Here is a 22,408-nt window from a genome sequence, read left to right on the forward strand (position 1 = left end):
AGTAGAAATTAGGAAATTTCAGGAAACAATTCTATGGAACGTCACCGAACAGACGCATCACACATGGAGAAACCAGTTGGGCCTCTGTAAATATAGCTGGAGGCATGGACCTGGGGCAGACAGAGCAGATTGAGGTTTATTGGCAGATTCCAGGGGTCCGACAGCCGAGTGCAGAAGTATTAGGTCTTACCAATTGTCAGAAGATGTCTTTGGGGGGTCAATTTTGCACATGAAGACACCTCAGCGTTATTAGTCTATGCCCTATCACGGGACTGAAAAACTCTGTATTACAATGTAACCTTTAATTTATACAGTAGATCCTAAACCAAAACAGTCCACAAAAGATGTGGTTCCACAATTTTCTGCAACAGGTGAGGGGATTGATAGTGCAACTAATTGTGACCCCCAAAAAGACAACTCTGCCCCAAAAAACATTCCTGTTATTTAAAAATCATACCCCACCGTGTTTCCCTCCCCCCCCAAATTAAAAGATGGCAGGGTTCATCAGGGGACATATAGGGCCACTAATAGTGTTATAATTATTTGCAAAAGTTACAGTAATGTCAGATAAACACTGGGGGTGTTAGTTCAACCGTATGCCAAATATTTACCCCAAGTGACAATTGTGGCCCTTAAAATTGTTCCTGTTATTTTAAAATCATATCAAAACACGTTTTGGGGTTCATCAGGGGACATTTCACAGGATTGTATGGAACAGATAAATACAAATGGATGGCAATGCATGATGAAAAAACATATATTAAACAACCATGTTCAAAAAAAGTAAATACCAAGGTTTAAACTTAGACAACAAACTCAGATACCCCTTAAATACATCAATGGGGCTATGATAAATAGAGATACCACAGGGGTATCTGAGTGAGTTGTCCAAAATTAGACCTTGGTATTTACTTACTAAAGTGTAGGGTTAGTTAATGTATATATTTTCATTATGCCTTGTTAACCATTTGTGTTTATCTGTTCAGTACAATCCTGTCGTATGTCCCCTGATGAACCCTGAAACACGTCGGGATATGATTTTGAATTAACAGGAACAATTTTTAGGGTTACAATTGTCCCCTTTGGGTCAGTAGTTGACATTTTGTTGTACTAACACCCCCAGTGTTTATCTGACAATATCTATTGCCAATGATTATGGCGCTATTGGTTTAACTTTAGTTTTTCTGGCAGAATTTTGCCTTTTTTAAGTATAAATTAAAGGTTAGGTATGAATACAGAGTTTTTCAGTCCTGAGATGATGAATGTTTTGCCAAATACACTACTTTTATCTCAGTCAGTCCCCCGCTGTAATACTTATTAGTCTCCGCCCCCACAATTTGAAGTGGATGTGAGTGACATCTCCATAGCTCAACAAGACATACAACAGTCCCCAACTAGTTGAGCAACAAGCTCATCACTGGCAAATTTATGCCAGACTTTTTGGATTAGTTACTTGCTGTGATCAGTAGTGTTGGGCACGAATATTTCAAATTTTTATCGCGAATATCGCAAATTCGTGAATTCGCGAATATTGCGAATATATTCGCTATATATTCGAAATTGCGAATATTCATTTTTCCGCATATTCGCATATTCTTTCTTTTCACTTGTGGGCCAATTAGAATGATGTAAATACACTTGTCAGAGGTTATCAACAACATCCCTAGCAACCAATAGTAAAGTTGCCCCCCCCCCCCTCACTGTTTTCTTGTGAATATGCGAATATAACGAATCCGCGAAATCCGCGAATATAGGACAAATTTTTGTCTATATATTCGCAAAATATTGCAAATTTGAATATGGCCAATGCCGCTCATCACTAGCGATCAGATGTTTTCTAAATGATAGGTAAGAATTTTGGGAACATCCATGGGCACAAACAAGGCCCCTCATAATAGTTGTCATACTTGTGTAAGAGCCGAATTTTTGCAAAGGATCATCAGGGTGATTCTAAAAGGGGACATATTATGTGTCACGCTTAATGCTAAATGCTAATTTTTCCCCTCATTCATATAGGACACAACCCCACTTGTATCCCAAAATGTAATTAAACAACCTAAATTAATACAGCCCCCCCCCCCCCCCCAGATCACTTTATCTTAATGCAGATTCTAGAACACATCTCCCTTTATACAGACCCCAGACTAGACTAGACCGGGATCTCAGACCAGACTATCCCCAAAATACACACCTAAGATATCACTCTCCAAATGACAGACCACAGACTAGTCTAACTCCAAAAATATAGACCAGTGGTCTTCAATAGAGAAGGAGCGAACTTACAGTAAATTCGATTCGTCACGAACTTCTCGGCTCGGCGGTTGCTGACTTTTCCTGCGTAAATTAGTTCAGCCTTCAGGTGCTCCGGTGGGCTGGAAAAGGTGGATACAGTCCTAGGAAAGAGTCTCCTAGGACTGTATCCACCTTTTCCAGCCCACCGGAGCACCGGAAAGCTGAACTAATTTATGCAGGAAAAGTCATCAACTGCCGAGCCGAGAAGTTCGTGAGGAATCGAAGTTACTGTAAGTTCGCTCATCTCTAGTCTTCAACTAGCATACCTCCAGATGTTGCAAAACTACAAATCCCAGCATGCCCGGACAGCCAACGGCTGTCCGGGCATGCTGGGAGTTGTAGTTTTGCAACATCTGGAGGTCTGCTAGTTGAAAACCACATATATAGACCAAAGACCAGACTACCCCTTTACTACGCATTATCATTTAAACGCAGACCCCAGACCAGACTATCCCCAAAATCAGACCACAGATGGGACTATTCCCATAGTACAGATCCCAGACCAGACTGTCGGTTAAATACGGACCCCAAACTATCCCCCAAAATTCTAACCTAGTCCAGACTAGCCCTTTAAGCTATCTGAAAGGTAACATGTACCAGCTCACTCCATGGCCTGTCGCAAGTCGGACCAGTGTGGACAGTACTTCTTAGACTGCGTTCGCACGGCCTTCTAGACCCATTCCGTCCGTTCTTAAAAACGGACTTTAAAAAAACGGACAATAACGGATGCAAACGGATGTTATCCATTTGTATCCGTTTTTGTTCAGTTAATAAACTAAAAACATTTTTTTTTTGTTCTGAGCATGCTCAAAAGTTAAAACGGATTGGAAAAACGGATGCAAACGGATGACATTAAAGGCTCATCCATAGACTCAGGCTCATTTCCATAGACTTCAATGTTAAATTTACTGTATCCGTTTTTTTCTTCAGTTTTTTTGGACGGAAGAAAAAATACTGCATGTGCCGTTTTTTCTGCCGTAAAAAAAAAAAAACGGAAATGAGTGCAGACAGGTACAAACGGGCGCAAATGGATGGTAAAAAAAATCCCATTGACATGAATGGGATTTTTTTTTAACCGTTTTGAATCCGTTTACAGCCTGCAAAAAACTGTTTAACTTTCTGGAGCCAATTGATATATATATATATATATATATATGAATATGCAAATCAGCTCATTACATCACTTTTTTATTAATATGCAAATCAGCTCATTACATCATTTTTTTAATATTTTTTTTTATATGCAAATCAGCTCATTACATCACTAAATACTCATCCCGTTTATATATATATATATATATATATATATATATATATATATATATATACATATAATCGTTTTTCGCTGCAATACTGATCCCAAACCAGACTATCCCAAAAAATTCGGACTCCACACCAGACAATCCGCCTTTTACAGTCCACAAACTCTCTGAAAACACAGGGCAGGCTATCCTCAAAACACAGACCTCAGACTAGTCTTCTCCTAAATATAGACTCCAGACCAGACTATCCCAAAGCATAGAATACAGAATCTCCAAAACAGATTCTAGACCTGGCTATGCCCAAAGTAGAAACCTGAGACCAGTCTACCTTAAATACAGACCAGGCAGACAGATACTCACCTTTCCCCATTCCTGCAGTCCACCCTCCTTCGGGGTTGCACCACAGACCCCAGCATTGTTGGCATCAAGACACCCAGGACTGAGGGGGACTGCAGAAATGGGGAGAGGTGAGTATATATTCGGCAGCAGGAGAATTGCATTTTTTTTTTCAGGATACTCACCCACAATTAGAGTAATTAAGACGAGATTTTACCCAGGATCTTCGCCAGTGGCGCTGCATTACCCTTTCCACTGCGCTAATTTGGAGTTTATAATGAAATATTGCAGTAATATTTCTTTTTTTTTTTTTTTTGCCAAGATAAATTAATTAGGAAACGACTTGATATTTTCTCTCTTGAATTAAAGTCTTGAAATCCTCCTCGGAGTGAAGATTATGTGGATAGGTGGGGGAGCGCGGCCGGGGCGGCGGGTTCTCTCACCTGACCGTGTTGACTCAGAAACACAATTAACAGTTTTTGTCCCTCGGAGACGCAGGTGACGCTGTTTACCGACTGGGTGCGAAATCCATATTATTCTCCTGTCAATTATAGGAGACAGACGGGTCTGGTTTATTTTTATCCGGTGAATCATGTGGGTTTAGTTTTTTTTGTTTTTTTTTTACAATATTTGCTCTGGTTAAAGGGGCGGTCCAGGATAAAAAAAAAAACATGGCTGCTTTCTCCAAAAAAAACTGACTGACTCCACTACTACCAGCTGACTGAAGGGGACGCTGTACTTGGGTGAGCGCTGTGGACTCTTCACTACCTTCTGGGCACTAGTGATGAGCAGCAGGGGCCATATTTGAATTTGCTATATTTTGCGAATATATTGGCGATTATTCGTTTTTTCATTCACATTCACTGTTTTTTCCATGCGGAAATTTGCATGGAAAATTTGCATAAAAATTTGCATGGGAAATTTGCATAAAAATTCACATAAAAATTGAAATGTGAAAAAAGAACAAAAAAAATGATATATAGTGCTATACATTAGTCATTACGAATATATAGCACTATATTCTATGTATTCGCGATAAAAAATTGCATTATTAATATTTGTGCTCAACACTACTGGGCACAACACCCCACATTCGGTAGTGGCTAAAAGGGGGTACTCCGCCCCTAGACAGCTTATCCCCTATCCAAAGCATAGGGGATAAGATGTCTTATCGCAAGGGTCCAGCCACTGGGGACCCCAGCGATCTCCCTGCCGCACCCGGCGTCCGCTTATAGCGTTGGGTGCAGCGCCAGAAGCTCATGACATCACAGCCACGCTTGTGACATCATGGCTACGCCCCCTCAATGCAAGTCTATGGGAGGGGGCGTGACTGCCGTCACGCCCCCTCCCATAGACTTGCATTAAGGGGGCATGACTGAGGTCAGGAGCCTCCACCCCACATTGCCAGTCATCCGGCACGTAGCGATGTTTGCTCCGTGCACCGAATGTCTAGGGTGCCGTAGCAGAGATCGCAGGGTCCAGAGCAGCGGGACCCCTGCGATCAGACATCTTATCCCTTATCCTTTGTATAGGGGATAGGATGTTTTTCGCTGGAGTACCCCTTTAACCTGGTATTGCATCTTGTCCCATTCTATTCAATGGGACGAACTGCAATACCAGGTCCCAATGTACAGCGCTGTGCCTGGTGGTAAGTAAAGAGGCTGTAGCCCCTTTAATAAGGCTTGTCCCAAGGATAGGCCATCAGTAAAATATTTCCCTGTTAACATCTGCTTTGTGTGTGAATAGAAAAGAACAGAACATATGGCTCAAGAGAAATGGAACACATATTTTTGTCTATTTAAAGGGGTATTCCAGGAAAAAAAAACTTCTATTTATTTATTTATTTATTTTATAGATCAACTGGCTCCAGAAAGTTAAGCAGATTTGTAAATGACTTCTATTAAAAAAATCTTAATCCTTCCAATAATTATCAGCTACTGAAGTTGAGTTGTTCTTATCTGTCTGGCAACAGTGCTCTCTGCTGACATCTCTGCTTGTCTCGGGAACTGCACAGAGTAGAAGAGGTTTGCTATGGGGATTTGCTTCTACTCTGGACAGTTCCCGAGGCATGTGTCATCAGAGAGCACTTAGACAGAAAAGAACAACTCAACTTCAACAGCTCATAAGTACTAAAAGGATTAAGATTTTTTTAATAGAAGTAATTTACTTTTTAATTTACTGTTTAACTTCCTGGAGCCAGTTGATATATATATAAAAAAAAAAAAAAAAAAAGTTTTTTCCTGGGTAACCCCTTTAAGGCAATAACATTTTTGCCATTGCTCCCCCCAAAAGACTGCAAAAAACAAGTTAATCAAAAAGTAAAAAAATCCATTAGAACAGATGGTGGTGTAAACCTCAATACTGTCACCACTGTGATAGATTGGGGATACGTAATGATAACCCGGCATTGTAAAGGTCAACAATTTTCTGAAGAAGTCCCCATTACGTGAGTGACCTACATCATGGGTGAAACAGAATTTACAGTGGGATTTAAAGTGGTACTCTATCCCTAGACATCCTTTATATAGGAAATAAGATATCTGATCGCAGGGGTCCCGGGGACCCCAACTATCTTGGCTGCGGCATCCCAGACATCCGGTGCACGGAGCGAACCTTGCTTCGTGCCGGATGACTGGTGATGCGGGACGGAGGCTTGTGACGTCACGGTCACGCCCACTCGTTATGTCAAGGCCACTCCCCCTCAATGCAAGTCTATGGGGGACTCCCATAGACTTGCATTGAGGGGGGTGGCCGTGAAGTCACGAGCGGGGCGTGACCATGACATCACGAGCCTCCGGCGCTGGACACAACGCACTAAACAAATGCCGGGTGTGTTGCACATATGCTGAAAGTATGGTCCATAATTCCAATCTGCGAAGGGAGCGGGCTGGGAAGGGAGGGGGCTGGGTCAGTGACGTCACAAATTAGGCCCGGCAGCACTATAGCTTGCGTAAGATGGCCGCTGCCGCAGCTCCGGCGGCGGTGCAATATAGTGAGCTGCCATGGCGACTGTGGCGTCCAATCCCCGCTATGCCCTGACCCCCACGATCAGACATCATATCCCCTATCCTTTGGATAGGGGATAATATGGCTAGGGGCAGAGTACCCCTTTAACATGAGCAACAGGGCCAAGATCAGGGGGTCACAAGTGGACTTTCAAAAAGCCATACAAGGAGAGTACTAGGCAATGTAAAGGTTCCTCTCTGCTGTTAAAGGGGTTCTCCGGTGAAAAAATATTTTTTTTTCAAATCAACTGGTTCCATAAAGTTAAACAGATTTGTAAATTACTTCTATTAAAACATCTTAATCCTTCCAGTACTTATTAGCTGCTGTATGCTCGGCAGGAAGTTGTATAGTTCTTTTGTGTCTGACCACAGTGCTCTCTGCTGCCACCAATGTCCATGTCAGGAACTGTCCAGGGCAGGAGAGGTTTGCTATGGGGATTTGCTCCTGCTCAGCAGAGAGCACTGTGGTCAGACAGAAAATAATTATACAACTTCCTGTGGAGCATAGAGGAGCTGATAAGTATTGGAAGGATTAAGATTTTTTTTTTTTTTTTATATATATAGAAGTAATTTACAAATCTGTTTAACTTTCTGGCACCAGTTGATTTAAAAAATAAATAAATAAATAAATAAATAGTTGTTCTCCATCGGAGTACCCCTTAAATACTTATTTAATATGTGCAAATCGATTGGGCGCAAATGTAAAAAAAATTGTGGATTTTGTGGATTTTGCCACTCAAAAACTTCTCTAAAAAAAAATGTTGTCCGCTACTTCGAGCCCTACACAGCCGCACATCTCCGTTCATACAAATGCTTCTCGGAACCCTACGCTGCACTGGGCACCTCTATGCGTCATACACAACTTTCTAGGGCACTTTCAATTAAATGGATACTCCACTGGCCAACTAAATGTTCCGAACGCTGTGTGCGCGCTGCAGGTGTTGGCCATGCCCCTTCGTCACGCCCCGCCCCTCAATGCATGTCTATGGGAGGGGGCGTGGCAGCCGCCACGCCCCCTCCCATAGACGTGCATTGAGGGGCGGGGCGTGACTCAATGTACCGAACGCTTGCCAGTGGAGTGCCCCTTTAAGACGTCCGCCGTGAAGTACAGATATCCCTCATATACAAAATGCTACAGAAACTCCCACCTCCTAATGGATGGATTCCATCTCTAACCCGCCGTATCACACTTACTTTTCACCTGTTGAGTCGCGGTGACTCAAAAAGATAATTGAAGGAGTCGGTCGCCTTGGGCAGACGGCCAATGGTAATTACTGTTATTCAAAAAGTCCCCAAAAAATAATGATAAGAAATGTAGATAGCCTGGGATCATTAAGCCTCCGTGTCCCGGCAGATAATGGAATCGTTGGCCCATCATTACATGTCAGGTCTCGGAACAGAACGTACAACTTTTTTGTTTCTCGGGTTAAGTCACATCTACAATTATGGGTGAAATTGGATTTAAAAATATCTGTAATTCAAGGCCACAATTGAGAGCACATTAACTCAGGAATGAGGTCACGATTTAGAAGCTTGGCGTTTCGGCCCAGTGTTGCCAGCTAGGTTACTATGTGGCCAGGATATGATTCATTAATAAGAACCTGACTCAGTCAAAGCGCCTTGTTCTGTTTTTAGGCTCCTGTAATTATCGCCTCCCCGCGGCTCACTTTTTTTTGTGTTTTTTTTTTTTTCCCATTTTTGATTTAGGGCTCAGAGATAAGAAAATCAATGCATCAGACCAGGCCGAGGTGAGTAATCCAAGAACAATGCAGAATAATGGTATTGAATCCCTGAGTAATGAATACATCCTGTCCTGGAGGTGTAGGCTGGGCTGGGGACAAGGCCTGGTCATTAGTGATGAGCGACATAGGCCAGATTCGAATTTGCAATATTCCGTTAATATATGGATGAATATTCGTCCTATATTCACGAAATTCGCCTATTTGATATACTTTTGGTTATTTTCGCATGCGCGTGTTCGCATGCGGATAACTATCTACCTATCTATCTATATGATCTACCTAACTTAAGCACAGTGTGATGTCCCGGGCTAAGGGAAGTAGGAAGTAGACAACCCTGCTGACCGATCAGCGGTTGCGGAGCTCCGGGGGAACATTGGAAGGTAGTGAAAGTTTGTTTTCTCTCTTTTTTTTTTGCAGCCCGGGCAGGATGGAATAGGAATAGTCCATACTGGACATCTCCTTTAATGCTTCCAGTACTTTTTAGATGATGTATACTACAGAGGAAGTTCTTTTCTTTTTGAATTTCCTTTCTGTCTGACCACAGTGCTCTCTGCTGACACCTCTGTCCATGTCAAGTACTGTCCAGAACAGGAGCAAATCTCCATAGCAAACCTATCCTGCTCCGAACAGTTCCTGACATGGACAGAGGTGTCGGCAGAGAGGACTGTGGTCAGACAGAAAAGAAATTCAAAAAGAAAAGAACTTCCTCTGTAGTATACATCATCTAAAAAGTACTGGAAGGATTGGGATTTTTTTTTAAATAGAAGTCATTTACAAATCTGTTTAACTTTCTGGCACCAGTTGATTTAAAAAGAAAATGTTTTCCAGTGGAGTACCCCATTTATACAGAACCTTGTTGCTACTCCACCCCTAAAGAAAGAGCTTTGTGCTTGTTGACAATATCCATGGAGAAGGATTGGGCAAATTTCTTTTACGGTCCCTAAACAGTCATCTTGGCTTCTACTATGGACCCTAAAGTGTGATAACCATTTGCCAGCAGAGCTGTTTTTGTTTTAGTTAGGTCCAGGCTAACTATGTAAGATGTCAGAATACTTCTTCTCCTTTATTGGGTTGTCTGCCTTAGATGACTTTTTTGGCTTATTCCATGTTTGTTCTTGGTACTCATCTCTATTAGGGCAGGGTAACACAAGGCGCATCTGCAGCATATTTCACGCTGCGGATGCGCTTACGGCAGTCACAGAGGTACTGCAGAGCAAGCTCCCGGCTGTAGCCAGGAGCTTGCTCTGCAGTACCTCTGTGACTGCCGTCAGCGCATCCGCAGCGTGAAATACGCTGTGGATGTGCCCCTTCGTGTAACCTTGCCCTTAACCAGACAGAAGGGTCACTGCAAAGAGTTACTCTTCCTTGGATATCCCATCTCATGAATGCTTTACATAGATGACATTATTCCTTAGCACCTCCTTTAGTCATGTTTACGGTGGTTGTCCAAGCTAGACAACCCTTTAAGGAGTAAGTGAGGCATCTTACATAGATAAGTAAAGCGACCAACCAAAAGAGATCTAACCAACCAAAAGCGATCTGAAAAATGACATGTTGCCGGAAACCTTTTGGGGTATGATATGTCTATAAAGCCGAGGATCATTTGAGGTCATACAAACATGATGGTCCCATCAACCATACCACAGACTGCCTCTCAATGCTTCACAGGCTTGTTTTATGCCCTTGATCCAAAATATTATAATGTTTTACACAGGTAACACCTCCTGTTGTGGTAATGAGAGATCCCCTGTTGAATTTTCTGTAGGAAAGTGACATTTGCTCTAAACTTATCGAACAGGTGAAACTGGACATGCGCTTGAGTGACGGAGAAGACAAAAGTAGACCCAAAAGTTCTACGATCTCCTGGTAGGTGAAGATATTATTGTTCACATATGTCCACAACGCAGCAGCTGAAGACAACAAGATTTTTTGACATTCTAATAAGTTCCTCCATGTGTCTGTATACTACTTGTTGAGTTGTGTCTGGGATCGGCGTCTACCCTTCGCCTCTAATTCTTCTGTACGTTCTGATACATTACAGCTCCTCGGCCAAAGAGAGAGGAAAGAGCAAAGGAAGACGAGAGGGAAACAAAAACAAGACGAGGAACGATGATGATGAAGATGGAGAATGGGCCAAGGCCAAGGGAAAGGTTAGAAGCAGGGGGACAAGGATGCACACTCAACTTTTTGAATTTTCTCCTTGACATCCTCCCGTTATAATAGGTTATGGCACCATCACTTATTGATCAGGGTGGCAGATCCCTAAGGTTCGCTACAGCCAATAGACCGCAACGCTGTTACATGATGACCCATTTGATTCTGCTCAGTTCCACCCCTGACTGGGCATCGATCTGAAAACTCCAACATATATGTCTGGGTCTGAGCATCAGTGTCTGCTTAGTCCATAAAGACATAGGGAGAGATTTATCTAAACCTGTCCAGAGGAAAAGTTGCTGAGTTTCCCATAGCAACCAATCAGATCACTTCTTTAATTTTTAAAAAGGCCTCTGAGAAATGGAAGAAGAGATCTGATTGGTTGCTATAGGCAACTCAGCAACTTTGCTTCTGGACAGGTTGTGATAAATCTCCTCCATAATGTAGATCAGGGGTTCTCAACCTTTTTCATGACTGTACCCGAAAGGGTCAAAGTATGTCCGCAGGTACCACTTGTGCGTAAGTTCATGCAGAATTTACACGCGAGGGGTACCCGCAGACAAAATAAGTCATAAAAGTACTTCATTTCATAATGATGTGTTTTTAACTTTCTAATGCGGCACTTAATCCCCTTGTGCCATTATCCCCCTCCATCTTTATCCCCTTGTGTTATTATTCCCCCTCCATCTTTATCCCCTTGTGTTATTATTCCTCCTCCATCTTCATCCACTTGTGCCATTATTCCCCCTCTATCTTTATCCCCTTGTGTTATTATTCCTCCTCCATCTTCATCCACTTGTGCTATTATTCCCCCTCCATCTTTATCTCCTTGTGTTATTATTCCCCCTCTATCTTTATCCCCTTGTGCTATTATTCCCCCCTTGTTCCCCCTCCGATACCCTTGGGCCAATATTCCCCTCCATCTTCATCCCCTTGTGCCATTACCCCCCCCTCCATCATAATCTCATTGTCCCTTTATTCCCCCTCTATCTTTATCCCCTTGTGCCATTATCCCCCTCCATCTTAATCCCCTTGTGCTATTATTCCCCCCTCGTTCCCCCCTCAGATCCCCTTGGGCCAATATATGAGATATATACTGCAATATCACACTTAGTTTAATATGCTTACCAGGCCTGTGTCTATCCCGTTCGGCGGTTGTCGGAAGACCGCACTGACGGGTGATGTCATTCTGTGCTGTGCTGGCACCTCCGCACAACGTCAGGGTCATCACATCAGGCCCGGCAGCTACTGCAGCTCACATAAGATGGCCGCAGCTCCGGCAGTGGTACCACATAGTGAGCTGCCACAGCGACTGCAACGTCCAGTCCCCGCTCTGTGCTGACAAATACTGGCCAATGCATGGCTGGCATTTGTCAGAGAACTGCCGTACCCCCGCATAACCCTTGGCGTACCCTTGGTTGAGAACCCCTTATGTAGATATTGCCCTTTTATTCCAGCATTTAATGGGAGTCCTAATACTTGGACTCCTCCATTAGTATGTATCCTAGCAAGATCTGACTACTTATTTTACTTAAATTAAAAAAAAAGTTTTCCACCAGAGAAACCCTTTAAGCAGCTGTAAAAAGTGGGCACCACCATGGGGACGACTACAGGCCCACCCCAATCCCATGCAGTCATTAGGGCCAAGTTGTGGATCCCACAAGTGAAGCCATCAGTGGTTTAATTCCAGTCCACTGCATATAACTATAAGTGATATCACCAAGCTGGTGCGATGATGTCACTAGTCCCACCCCAGAGCCAGGAACTATGACCCCACCCTAATATGGTACTTTAAAAAAAAAAAATCCAGAATTCTGGTGTGCAGAATTTTTTTGCTGAATTACCTATCTTTATTACATCTCACAGGTTGAAGAATTTTTGGATTTTCCAGGCGTCATGGCTGCCATGGCTTATAGGTAAGATTTACCCAATGTGTCCAGACTTAAAATACATTTCTCAATATCTCCGAAAAAAAATGTACTGTTAAAAGGAATTAGAGTAAATTGAATTTATTTTCCCCAAAAATGCACCACTGTTGTCCTCAGGTGCTTTCTGATATTTCAGCTTATTCCCGGTCAAGTATGTTTTTTGGGGGCACATATATTGGTTGTGTTACTTTGATGTTAAGAAAACAAATAACTAAATAAAAAAAAAATACTAAATAAAATTTCTTTACGATTTAGAAGTCAAGTAAAATCCAATGGATCGTCACAGATCTCCTCAAGAAATGGCGGAGGATTATCGTCTCCAGTGAGTATACAGGATTATGTGTCTTAAAGGGGTACTCCACTGGGCAGTGTTCGGAAGTAAATGTTCCGAATGCTGTTTTCGCACTGCGGGGGTTGGCCACGCCCCTTGTGACATAACGGCCACACACCCTCAATGCAAGTCTATGGGAGGGGGCGTGACTGACGTCACGCCCCCTCCCATAGACTTGCATTGAGGGGACGTGGCCGTGATGTCACGAGGGGCGTGGCCGACCGCCGCAGAGCTAATACAGCGTTCAGAACATTTACTTCCGAATGCTGGCCAGTGGAGTACCCCTTTAAGAAATACTGATATATGTACAGCTGGTATAAATTATACGTGTTTCTGGGTATATAATCTATATATATAAAACTCAACGTGTGTGTGTGTGTGTATTAACATGAAACTTGGCCACATGTTACTTATATGTCAACAAAAAACATAGGATAGATGATTTAACCCTTACTCACCCCCATTTGCCAGGGGCGGGGTTTATGTTTAAAGTCCTATACAAGTCAATGGGAAATATATGTTACTGCATAACTTCCAAACGGCTGGAGATATTTCGATAATACTTTGTCACATGTTACTTATATGTCCACTTAAAATATAGGATGGTTAATTTAACCCTTAACTACCCCCATTTGTGAGGGTCGAGGTTTTTGTTTAAAGTCCCATGCAAAGCAATGGGAAATGTATGTTCCCGCATAACTTCTGTACGGCTGGAGATATTTCAATACCTGGTCACATATTACAGGACGGGATAGCAGGTCGGGATAGGAGGTCGGGATAGGAGGACGGGATAGGAGGACGGGATAGGAGGACGGGATAGGAGGTCGGGATAGGAGGTCGGGATAGGAGGTCGGGATAGGAGGTCGGGATAGGAGGTCGGGATAGGAGGTCGGGGTAGGAGGTCGGGATAGGAGGTCGAGATAGGAGGTCGTGGTAGGAGGTCGTGGTAGGAGGTCGTGGTAGGAGGTCGGGATAGGAGGTCGGGATAGGAGGTCGGGATAGGAGGTCGAGATAGGAGGACGGGATATGAGGTCGAGATAGGAGGTAAGGATAGGAGGTCGGGATAGGAGGTCGGGATAGGAGGTCGGGATAGGAGGACGAGATAGGAGGACGGGATAGGAGGTCGGGATAGGAGGTCGGGATAGGAGGTCGTGCTAGGAGGATGGGATATGAGGTTGGGATAGGAGGTCGGGATAGGAGGTCGGGATAGGAGGTCGGGATAGGAGGTCGGGATAGGAGGACGGGATAGGAGGACGGGCAGGAGGACGGGATAGGAGGTTGGGATAGGAGGACGGGATAGGAGGTCGGAATAGGAGGACGGGATATGAGGACGGGATATGGGGTTGGGATATGACAACAATATATGAGGGCGGGTTATCAAGTCAAAAGCTTCCTCCTTTGTTTATTTTCCTCCTCAACAAGGATTATAAAGGAAAAACTGGACAACGCCGGGTACTCCGCTAGTTCTGTAATGTATGTAAAGAATAGGAGTGATGGGAGGTTGTCCAAGGTAAAATCTCTGGAGCTGAAGATGTTCCCAGGGCTCTGTTCACATGAGCAGTTTTATTAGGTTCCGCCGGACAGATTGGGGAAGGTTTCCAGACACTGACCAGGCCCCGATTTGCAGGATAAGCACATAATAAATAATATCAGCATTTTGCGCTTCGTGTTCATCAGCCGGAATTCCAGTGCGTCTAATCGGATCATCTGTCTCACTAATTACCGTGAATTATGATGACACCTGCAAACATTTAGTCCGGGACCCATATGGTCGTAGCAGGACAAGGGGAGGAAATGACTGCGGTCACAGGCGATGAGTCGGGTGCCGGTGCGGATCATTCAGCGGATATTTTAACACCGGGTTGGACTGGCCCTTTAAGAGCTGGAAATTCTGATGACAAATCTTATCCAAAATCATTCTGGCACGACATAAAGGATTTAATGTGCAGAAAAAGTTTAGTAAATAAACAGTTTGTTACAGAATTATGAATGCAGCTTTGGATGTGCTTGGAGAAGAAAACATTGAACAGCTGCACAGATACTGGATGTTTCTGCAGAGCATAACTTTCCTTTAAAGAAGTATTAATAATTACTATAACTACTGTAAATCCTGCTCCCATATAGATAGCAGCAGTATACAGATAGAACTGGAGGGGAGGTGTATAACTACTATATATGCTGATCCCATAGTGATAGCAGCAGTATACAGATAGAGCTGGAGGGAGGTGTATAACTACTATATATGCTGATCCCATAGTGATAGCAGCAGTATACAGATAGAACTGGAGGGAGGTGTATAACTACTATATATGCTGATCCTATAGTGATAGCAGCAGTATACAGATAGAGCTGGAGGGGAGGTGTATAACTACTATATATCCTGATCCCATAGAGATAGCAGCAGCAGTATACAGATAGAGCTGGAGGGAAGGTGTATAACTACTATATATCCTGATCGATCCTATAGTGATAGCAGCAGTATACAGATAGAGCTGGAGGGGAGGTGTATAACTACTGTAAATCCTGCTCCCATATAGATAGAGCTGGAGGGGAGGTGTATCACTACTATATATCCTGATCCTATAGTGATAGCAGCAGTATACAGATAGAGCTGAAGGGGAGGTGTATAACTACTGTAAATCCTGCTCCCATATAGATAGAGCTGGAGGGGAGGTGTATCACTACTATATATCCTGATCCCATAGAGATAGCAGCAGCAGTATACAGATGGAGCTGGAGGGAAGGTGCATAACTACTATATATCCTGATCCTATAGTGATAGCAGCAGTATACAGATAGAGCTGGAGGGGAGGTGTATAACCACTATATATCCTGATCCAATAGAGATAGCGGCAGCAGTATACAGATAGAGCTTGAGGGTATGGGTCTTGGAGCTGGCAGGAGGGATTTGATAGGTGATGACATAATCCATAAAAGGAAAGGAAAGGTTAAAAGGAAACACTGAGATTTTCTCAGGGTCAAGTTGTATTATTTAAGAGTGAGGTCTAGGTCAGCATTTTCCTATGGCACCTGAGGTCTGTATTTATTGGGGAGTCTGTTCTGGGGTTTGTATTAGTTTAATGAGCCTAGTATCTGCTTATTTATTTAGGGTGTCTGATCTATTAAGGGGCTATGGTCCGAGGGCAATATTAATTTAGTGAGCAAGTTCTGGGGTCTCTATTAATTTAGGGGTCTGGTCTGGGGTTTGTTTTAGTTTACGGGTCTGGTCTAAGGTCTGTATTAGATTAGGGGTTTGGTCTGGGGTCTGTATAAGTTTAGGGGTCTGGGGTCTGTATTAGTTTAGGGGACTCGTCTGGGTTCTATATTAGTTTAGGGGTCTGGGGTTTGTATTAGTTTAGGTGTCTGATCTGGGGTCTGTATTAGTTTAGGGATCTGATCTGGGGTCTGTATTAGTTTAGGGATCCGATCTGGGGTCTGTATTAGTTTAGGGGTCTGGTCTGGGGTCTGTATTAGTTTAGGGGTCTGGTATGGAGTCTGTATTAGTTTAGGGGTCTGTATTAGTTTAGGGGTGTGTTCTGGGGGTCTGTATTAGTTTAGGGTCCGGTCTGGGGTCTGTATTAGTTTAGGTGTCTGATATAGGGTCTGTATTAGTTTAGGGGTCTGTATTAGTTGAGGGGTCTGGTCTGGGGTCTGTATTAGTTGAGGGGTCTGGTCTGGGGTCTGTATTAGTTTAGGGGTCTGGTCTGCGGTCTGTATAAGTTTAGGGGTATGGTCAGGGGTTTGTCTTAGTTTAGGGGTGTGGTCTGGGGTCTGTATTAGTTTAGGGGTCTGGTCTGGGGTCTGTATTAGTTTAGGGGTCTGGTCAGGGGTCTGTATTAGTTTAGGGGTCTGGTCTGGGATCTGTATTAGTTCAGGGGTTTGGTCTAAGTTTTGTATTAGTTTAGGGCTCTGGTCTGGATCAGTATCCGTTTAAGGGTCTGGTTTAGGGCCTGTATTTAGGGGTCTGATCTGGGGTCTGTATTAGTTTAGGGCTCTTGTCTGGGTCAGTATTAGCTTAGGGGTCTGGTCTGGGGTCTGTATTAATTTAGGGGTCTGTATTAGTTTAGTGATCTGTATTAGTTTAGTGATCTGGTCTGGGGTCTGTATTAGTTTAGAGGTCTGGAGCCTGTATTAGTTTAGGGGTCTGTATTAGTTTAGGGGTCTGGTCTGGGGTTTGTGTTAGTTAAGGGGTCTGGTATGTGGTCTGTATTAGTTTAGGGGTCTGTGGTCTGTATTAGTTTAGGGCTCTGGTCTGGGGTCTGTACTAGTTTAGGGGTCTGGTTTGGGGTCTGTATTAGTTTAGGGGTCTGGTCTGGGGTCTGTATTAGTTCAGGGGTTTGGTCTGAGTTATGTATTAGTTTAGGGCTCTGGTCTGGGTCAGTATTCATTTAAGGGTCTGGTTTAGGGGTCTGATCTGGGGTCTGTATTAGTTTAGGGCTCTGGTCTGGGTCAGTATTAGCTTAGGGGTTTGGTCTGGGGTCTGTATTAGTTTAGAGGTCTGTATTAGTTTAGGGGTCTGGGGTCTGTATTAGTTTAGGGGTCTGGTCTTGAGTTTGTATTAGTTTAGGGTCTGGGGTCTGTATTAGTTTAGGGGTCTGGTCAGGGGTTTGTATTAGTTTAGGGGTCTGGTCTGGGGTCTGTATAAGTTTATGGGTCTGGTTTGGGGCCTGTATTAGTTTAGGGGTCTGTTTTTTGCATTTGTTTAGTAGCTCGATCTGGGGTTTTCATTTTTTATGGCTGGTGATGGTTTTGTATTAGTTTAGGGGTTGTTTGATATGTATATCAGATTGGATATGTATTGGATATGTATATCAGTTTAGAGGATCTTGTCTGGTCTGGGGTTTGTATTTTTTATGGGGCCTGGTGTGTGGTGCCACACACTGCGTCTTTTTTCAGAATCTCTCCTATGATTCTCAGAAATTGGCAGGAATAAATAATCTCCAGCAGAAGATATCACTAGGATGAGTCCTCAGCTCGGGGACGGCTGGCAGCAGTACATGGCACACTGGTTGGTTGTATTAGTGTGTGGCGTCCAGCAGCTGGTATGCCGTCCAGTAGTGCAGGCAGCTGTTTCTCTTCAGTCAGGGATCAGGTGCCCCGGGGCAGATAGCAGAAGACATGAAATCACAGTCTCGGGAGATTAGACCTTGTGCCAACCATTGAGCTAACCGGGGGCTCCCTCGAGGCAAAGAATAAATTCCGGCATCTGATGATCTGCCACCACATTGTAAGTATAGTTTGAAAATAAAAGTCACAAACGCATCTGATAGATGAATCTCCTCTCTGTCCTGATGTCATCTGGTCAGGGCATCTTTTTAAGACTTACCCTTGGATTTCAAAAGGGTCCTTAGCCCTAAATAAGGGCGGCTGGAAGGTAATTTACTCTGGATGTTGGGCAGGTAGTCTTGCCTTGGCATGGGTTGCTAAATTCAGGGCTACGGTAGAAAACTGATTTTTTTTCCCCACATGTGACAAAAAGACTACCTACCTACAACCCAGTCCTGGGCATTGGCCTGAGATCCAGCACCTGCTTCAAGGGGTACTCCTCCCCTAAGCATCTTATCCCCTATCCAAAGGATAAGATGTCTGATTGTGGGGGGCCCGGATGCTAGTGATCACCGCTGCAGCACCCCAGACATCCAGTGCACAAAGCAAACTTCAGTCCATGCCAGATGACTGGCGATGCGGGGCGGAAGCTCGTGACGTCATGGCCACACCCCGCTCGTGACGTCACGTCCACTCAATGCAAGTCTATGGTAGGGGTGGTGACAGTCATCACGCCCCCTCCCATAGACTTGCATTGAGGGGGCGTGGACCTGATGTCACGAACGGGGCGCAGCCCTAATGTCACGAGCCTCCGGAGCTGCACCCGGTGCTCTAAGCGAAGCCTCCGGAGCTGCACCCGGTGCTCTATCCTATGAATAGGGGATAAGATGTCTACGGGTGGAGTACCCCTTTAAAGGTGTTTTCCCATCTTGCCAGCACCCAAAAAGTAAATATGCAGCAGTTCCTACCCCCCCCCCCCCCCCCCCCATTGATCCACAGGTTATCTCACCATCCCATCCTATAGGAAAAAACTTGCCCAAATGGGAAAAGCCCTTTAAAGGAGTCATTTTATGTAGCCCTCTCCTTTCATCTGGGCTGCATTTTTACTTTGTTCTGGGAATCAGTGAGGGTCCCAGTGCTCGGACCCCCAACGATGTGCAAGTTACCCCCCTGCCCTGTGTATAGGTAATAACTTGCCCAAATGGGGAAAACCCTTCTAATGGAGCCATGGATCTAAGAGCTTGAGAAGATCTGTGCTAGAAATTTAGAGATGCAATTTTTGGGAATTGGGGTAGAAAGGTCATCGATCCCCACCTATGTCTGACATAGTCACATAGTAAGGCCGTAAAAAGAGCGTTGATGCAGAGGAAGCAGAAGACAACTGCTCTCATTGTAGGTGGAAAAAAAAAAACCTTCCCGATTCCACATAGGCATCAATGACCCATCTCAAGAAGTCTACCACAGATATCTTTAATATAATTTTTTTTATTTTTTTAGCAAGGTACCTGATTATGTTGTTGGGAGTGTATTCTTTTTATGATATTTATAGCATTTTATTACTGTCATTTCCAGGACCCAATTCCCAACACTAGACACAACGCCATCTTCTTAAGAGACCATGAAAATGCCACCGAGGCCGTACTACGAAATCCTCAATATCAGAAGAGCAAACAACCTCCAGCAGTGGACTCTTATCAGTCGGCCACGAAATCTCAAGACCGTGGTACAAAGATGTTGGAGACACATGACGGCCACGTAGACAACATAGAAGCCGAGTCTGATACTGGCAATGAAAGATGATTTTGTCCTGTTGTGACATTATACGGAAATTTTTTGCCATCACTGACACCTATTTGCCCCCAACTTTTGGCTGGTAACTATGGACATGCTGTGTTGTCACAACTCCAGACTACACTTGTCACGGACTATGTCACGGACTATGTCACAGACTATGTCACGGACTATGTCATCGCAACAAGCACATCATGTAGCTTCCCAGCTCAGTCAATGTTAGTTATCAGATTTTTCTGAATAAAGATTTTTTTGGAGAATCCCTTTAATTTGATTTCATTACTTTGCACCTAAATCTATTAAGTTGACCAAAATATTTTGGAAACTCCATCTTCTTGCGTTAAAGGGGTACTCCACCCCTAGACATCTTATCCCCTATCCAAAGTATAGGGAATAAGATTTCTGATTGCAGCACCCAGCTTTCGTTTAGAAGGCTGGGTGCGGGCGGCGGGGGTCGTGATGTCACAGTCACGCCCCCTCGTGATGCCACACCACGCCCCCTCAATGCAAGTCTATGGAAGGGGGCGTGGCATCCACCACGCCCCCTTCAATAGACTTGCATTAAGGGGGCGTGGTGTGGCATCACGAGTTGGCGTGACTGTGACGTCACGACCCTTGCCGCCCGCCCCAAGCGTTCGGAAACAAAGTGTTCCAAACGCTGGAGCAGCGGAGTACCCCTTTATACAGAGGCAGCACATTGTGGCATCAAGGGCCTACATACCATAGAGGCACTCATATGGCACTCAACACAAAACGATGGCTGTGGAGAAGAGTGTTCATCATAAGTTTGTGAAATCAAGTCATCAAGCTTCCTCATGGGTGGAGTCATTGCGGAGATTCATCATAACCTGTGCAGAGGAAAAGCATAGGCATACGCCACCTGCAGGCAATAAAAAGTATGAAAAACATCAAAATTTTCATTATGGAGTTCAATGCAGCTATAAGAGTCACACAACATGACTGTTTAAAGAGGTAATCCACTGGCCGGTGTTCGGTGTTCAGTGTTCCAGGGATCGGTCATGCCCCCTCGTGATATCACAGCCACGCACCCTCAATGCAAGTCTATGGGAGGGGCGTGACTACCGTCAAGCCCCCTCCCATAGACTTGCATAAAGGGGGCGTGGACGATCCCGGCAGCACGAAAACAGCATTCGGAACAGTTAGTTCCGAACGCTGGCCAGTGGAGTACCCCTCTAAGTAACATGTGTAATGCAAAACTCGACACCTGTAGTCATGTTAAGGCCTCATCACAGTAATCCAGGACCCTCTTGTGTGGATGATCTGTAATTTACTCCTTAAATCCTCTGTGGCACGATATGGCTGTGATTAATAAGATTATTCCTGGAGAAGTCATTGCATTGATGAGATTTGTGATTAGGATGCAGCATCATGCGCCTGTCGCTCATCTATGGCTTCCTGACTTTAAGTCTCATTCCTCGATATTTCAGCTTAAAGGGGCCAGAAATGATTAAGGTCTCATAAGGGATTGAATCTATTCTTGGGTCTCATAATTCACATTTTCTGCTTTGATTTAGTTAAAGGGATATAACACCTTAAACTGGTGCCCTAAATGCTCTCACTTAGCACTAATCGCTCTCAAGCTGCTAGAATTCACATCTCGCTGCCGCCCCCTGGTGGTCGTGGGCATGCTCTGCTGTGGTGTAGTGAGGATGAGATCATGTGGAAGCTAGCTTGGTTGTCTGAACACAAATGTCGTAACAACTTAGGGACACTCCAAAAAGAAATGATACACTGCATAATGCTGAGTGCAGGGCTTGAGAAGGAACTTTGTGTGCTTTTAATTTTTGTTATATGCTCTGCCCCCTCTGATCTTGGAAGGACATAACCTAGTGTCATCCTGCTTCTTCAGTCTGCTTTCTCATGGGTGAAATCATTATTTTTTCACATTAGGTAGAGTCATCCTGCTTCCTCATGGGTGGAGCCATTCTTTTTTTTCCAAAATAGAAAGAGTCATCCTGCTTCCTCATGGGTGGAGCCATTATTTTTTTTCTCAATAGGTAGAGTCATCCTGCTTGCTCATGAGTGGAGCCATTTTTTCCCAAAAGGTAGAGTCATCCTGCTTCCTCATGGGTGGAGCCATTTTTTTTCATATTAGGTAGAGTCATCCTGCTTCCTCATGGGTGGAGCCATTATTTGTTTTTCACAATAGGTAGAGTCATCCTGCCTCCTCATGGGTGTAGTCATTATTTATTTCACATTAGGTACGGTCACCCTGCTTCCTTATGGGTGGAGCCTTTTTTTCACAATAGGTAGTAATCCTGCTTCCTCATGGGTGGAGCCATTATTTTATTTCACAATAGGTAAAGTCATCCTGCTTTCACATGGGTGAAGTCACTTTTTCCTCAGTTCTAGGTGTCAACACTATCAGTTCTATAGGTGTCAACAAAAAAAGAAGAACCAGTCAATGGGTGACATTACTCTTTCATCATGGAAAGAAATGACCATCTGGTGGGCATTAACATTCTCGGCTGAGAAGGCCCTATTTTAATTACTCTTGGCA

The 22,408-nt window shown here is 44.0% G+C and overlaps 1 protein-coding gene across 11 annotated transcripts in view; it reads left to right on the plus strand.

The window, feature by feature from the left end:
- Positions 1–20,139, plus strand: part of LOC130332584 (uncharacterized) — a 79,650-nt gene extending 59,511 nt beyond the window's left edge. For 9 of the 11 annotated variants that reach the window (XM_056553752.1, XM_056553747.1, XM_056553754.1 and 6 more), the window contains 6 exons: positions 8,603–8,643; positions 10,403–10,503; positions 10,679–10,787; positions 12,658–12,707; positions 12,975–13,041; positions 19,669–20,139. In XM_056553752.1, coding sequence (XP_056409727.1) covers positions 8,603–8,643; positions 10,403–10,503; positions 10,679–10,787; positions 12,658–12,707; positions 12,975–13,041; positions 19,669–19,896 — 596 coding nt within the window. In that variant the 3' untranslated portion in view covers positions 19,897–20,139. The remainder of the gene's footprint in view (positions 1–8,602; positions 8,644–10,402; positions 10,504–10,678; positions 10,788–12,657; positions 12,708–12,974; positions 13,042–19,668) is intronic. The other 2 variants (XM_056553748.1, XM_056553746.1) reach the window with 1 other exon arrangement.
- Positions 20,140–22,408: the final 2,269 nt, after the last annotated feature.

The sequence above is a fragment of the Hyla sarda genome, unplaced genomic scaffold (assembly GCF_029499605.1).
Source record: "Hyla sarda isolate aHylSar1 unplaced genomic scaffold, aHylSar1.hap1 scaffold_38, whole genome shotgun sequence".
Classification (NCBI taxonomy): domain Eukaryota; kingdom Metazoa; phylum Chordata; class Amphibia; order Anura; family Hylidae; genus Hyla; species Hyla sarda.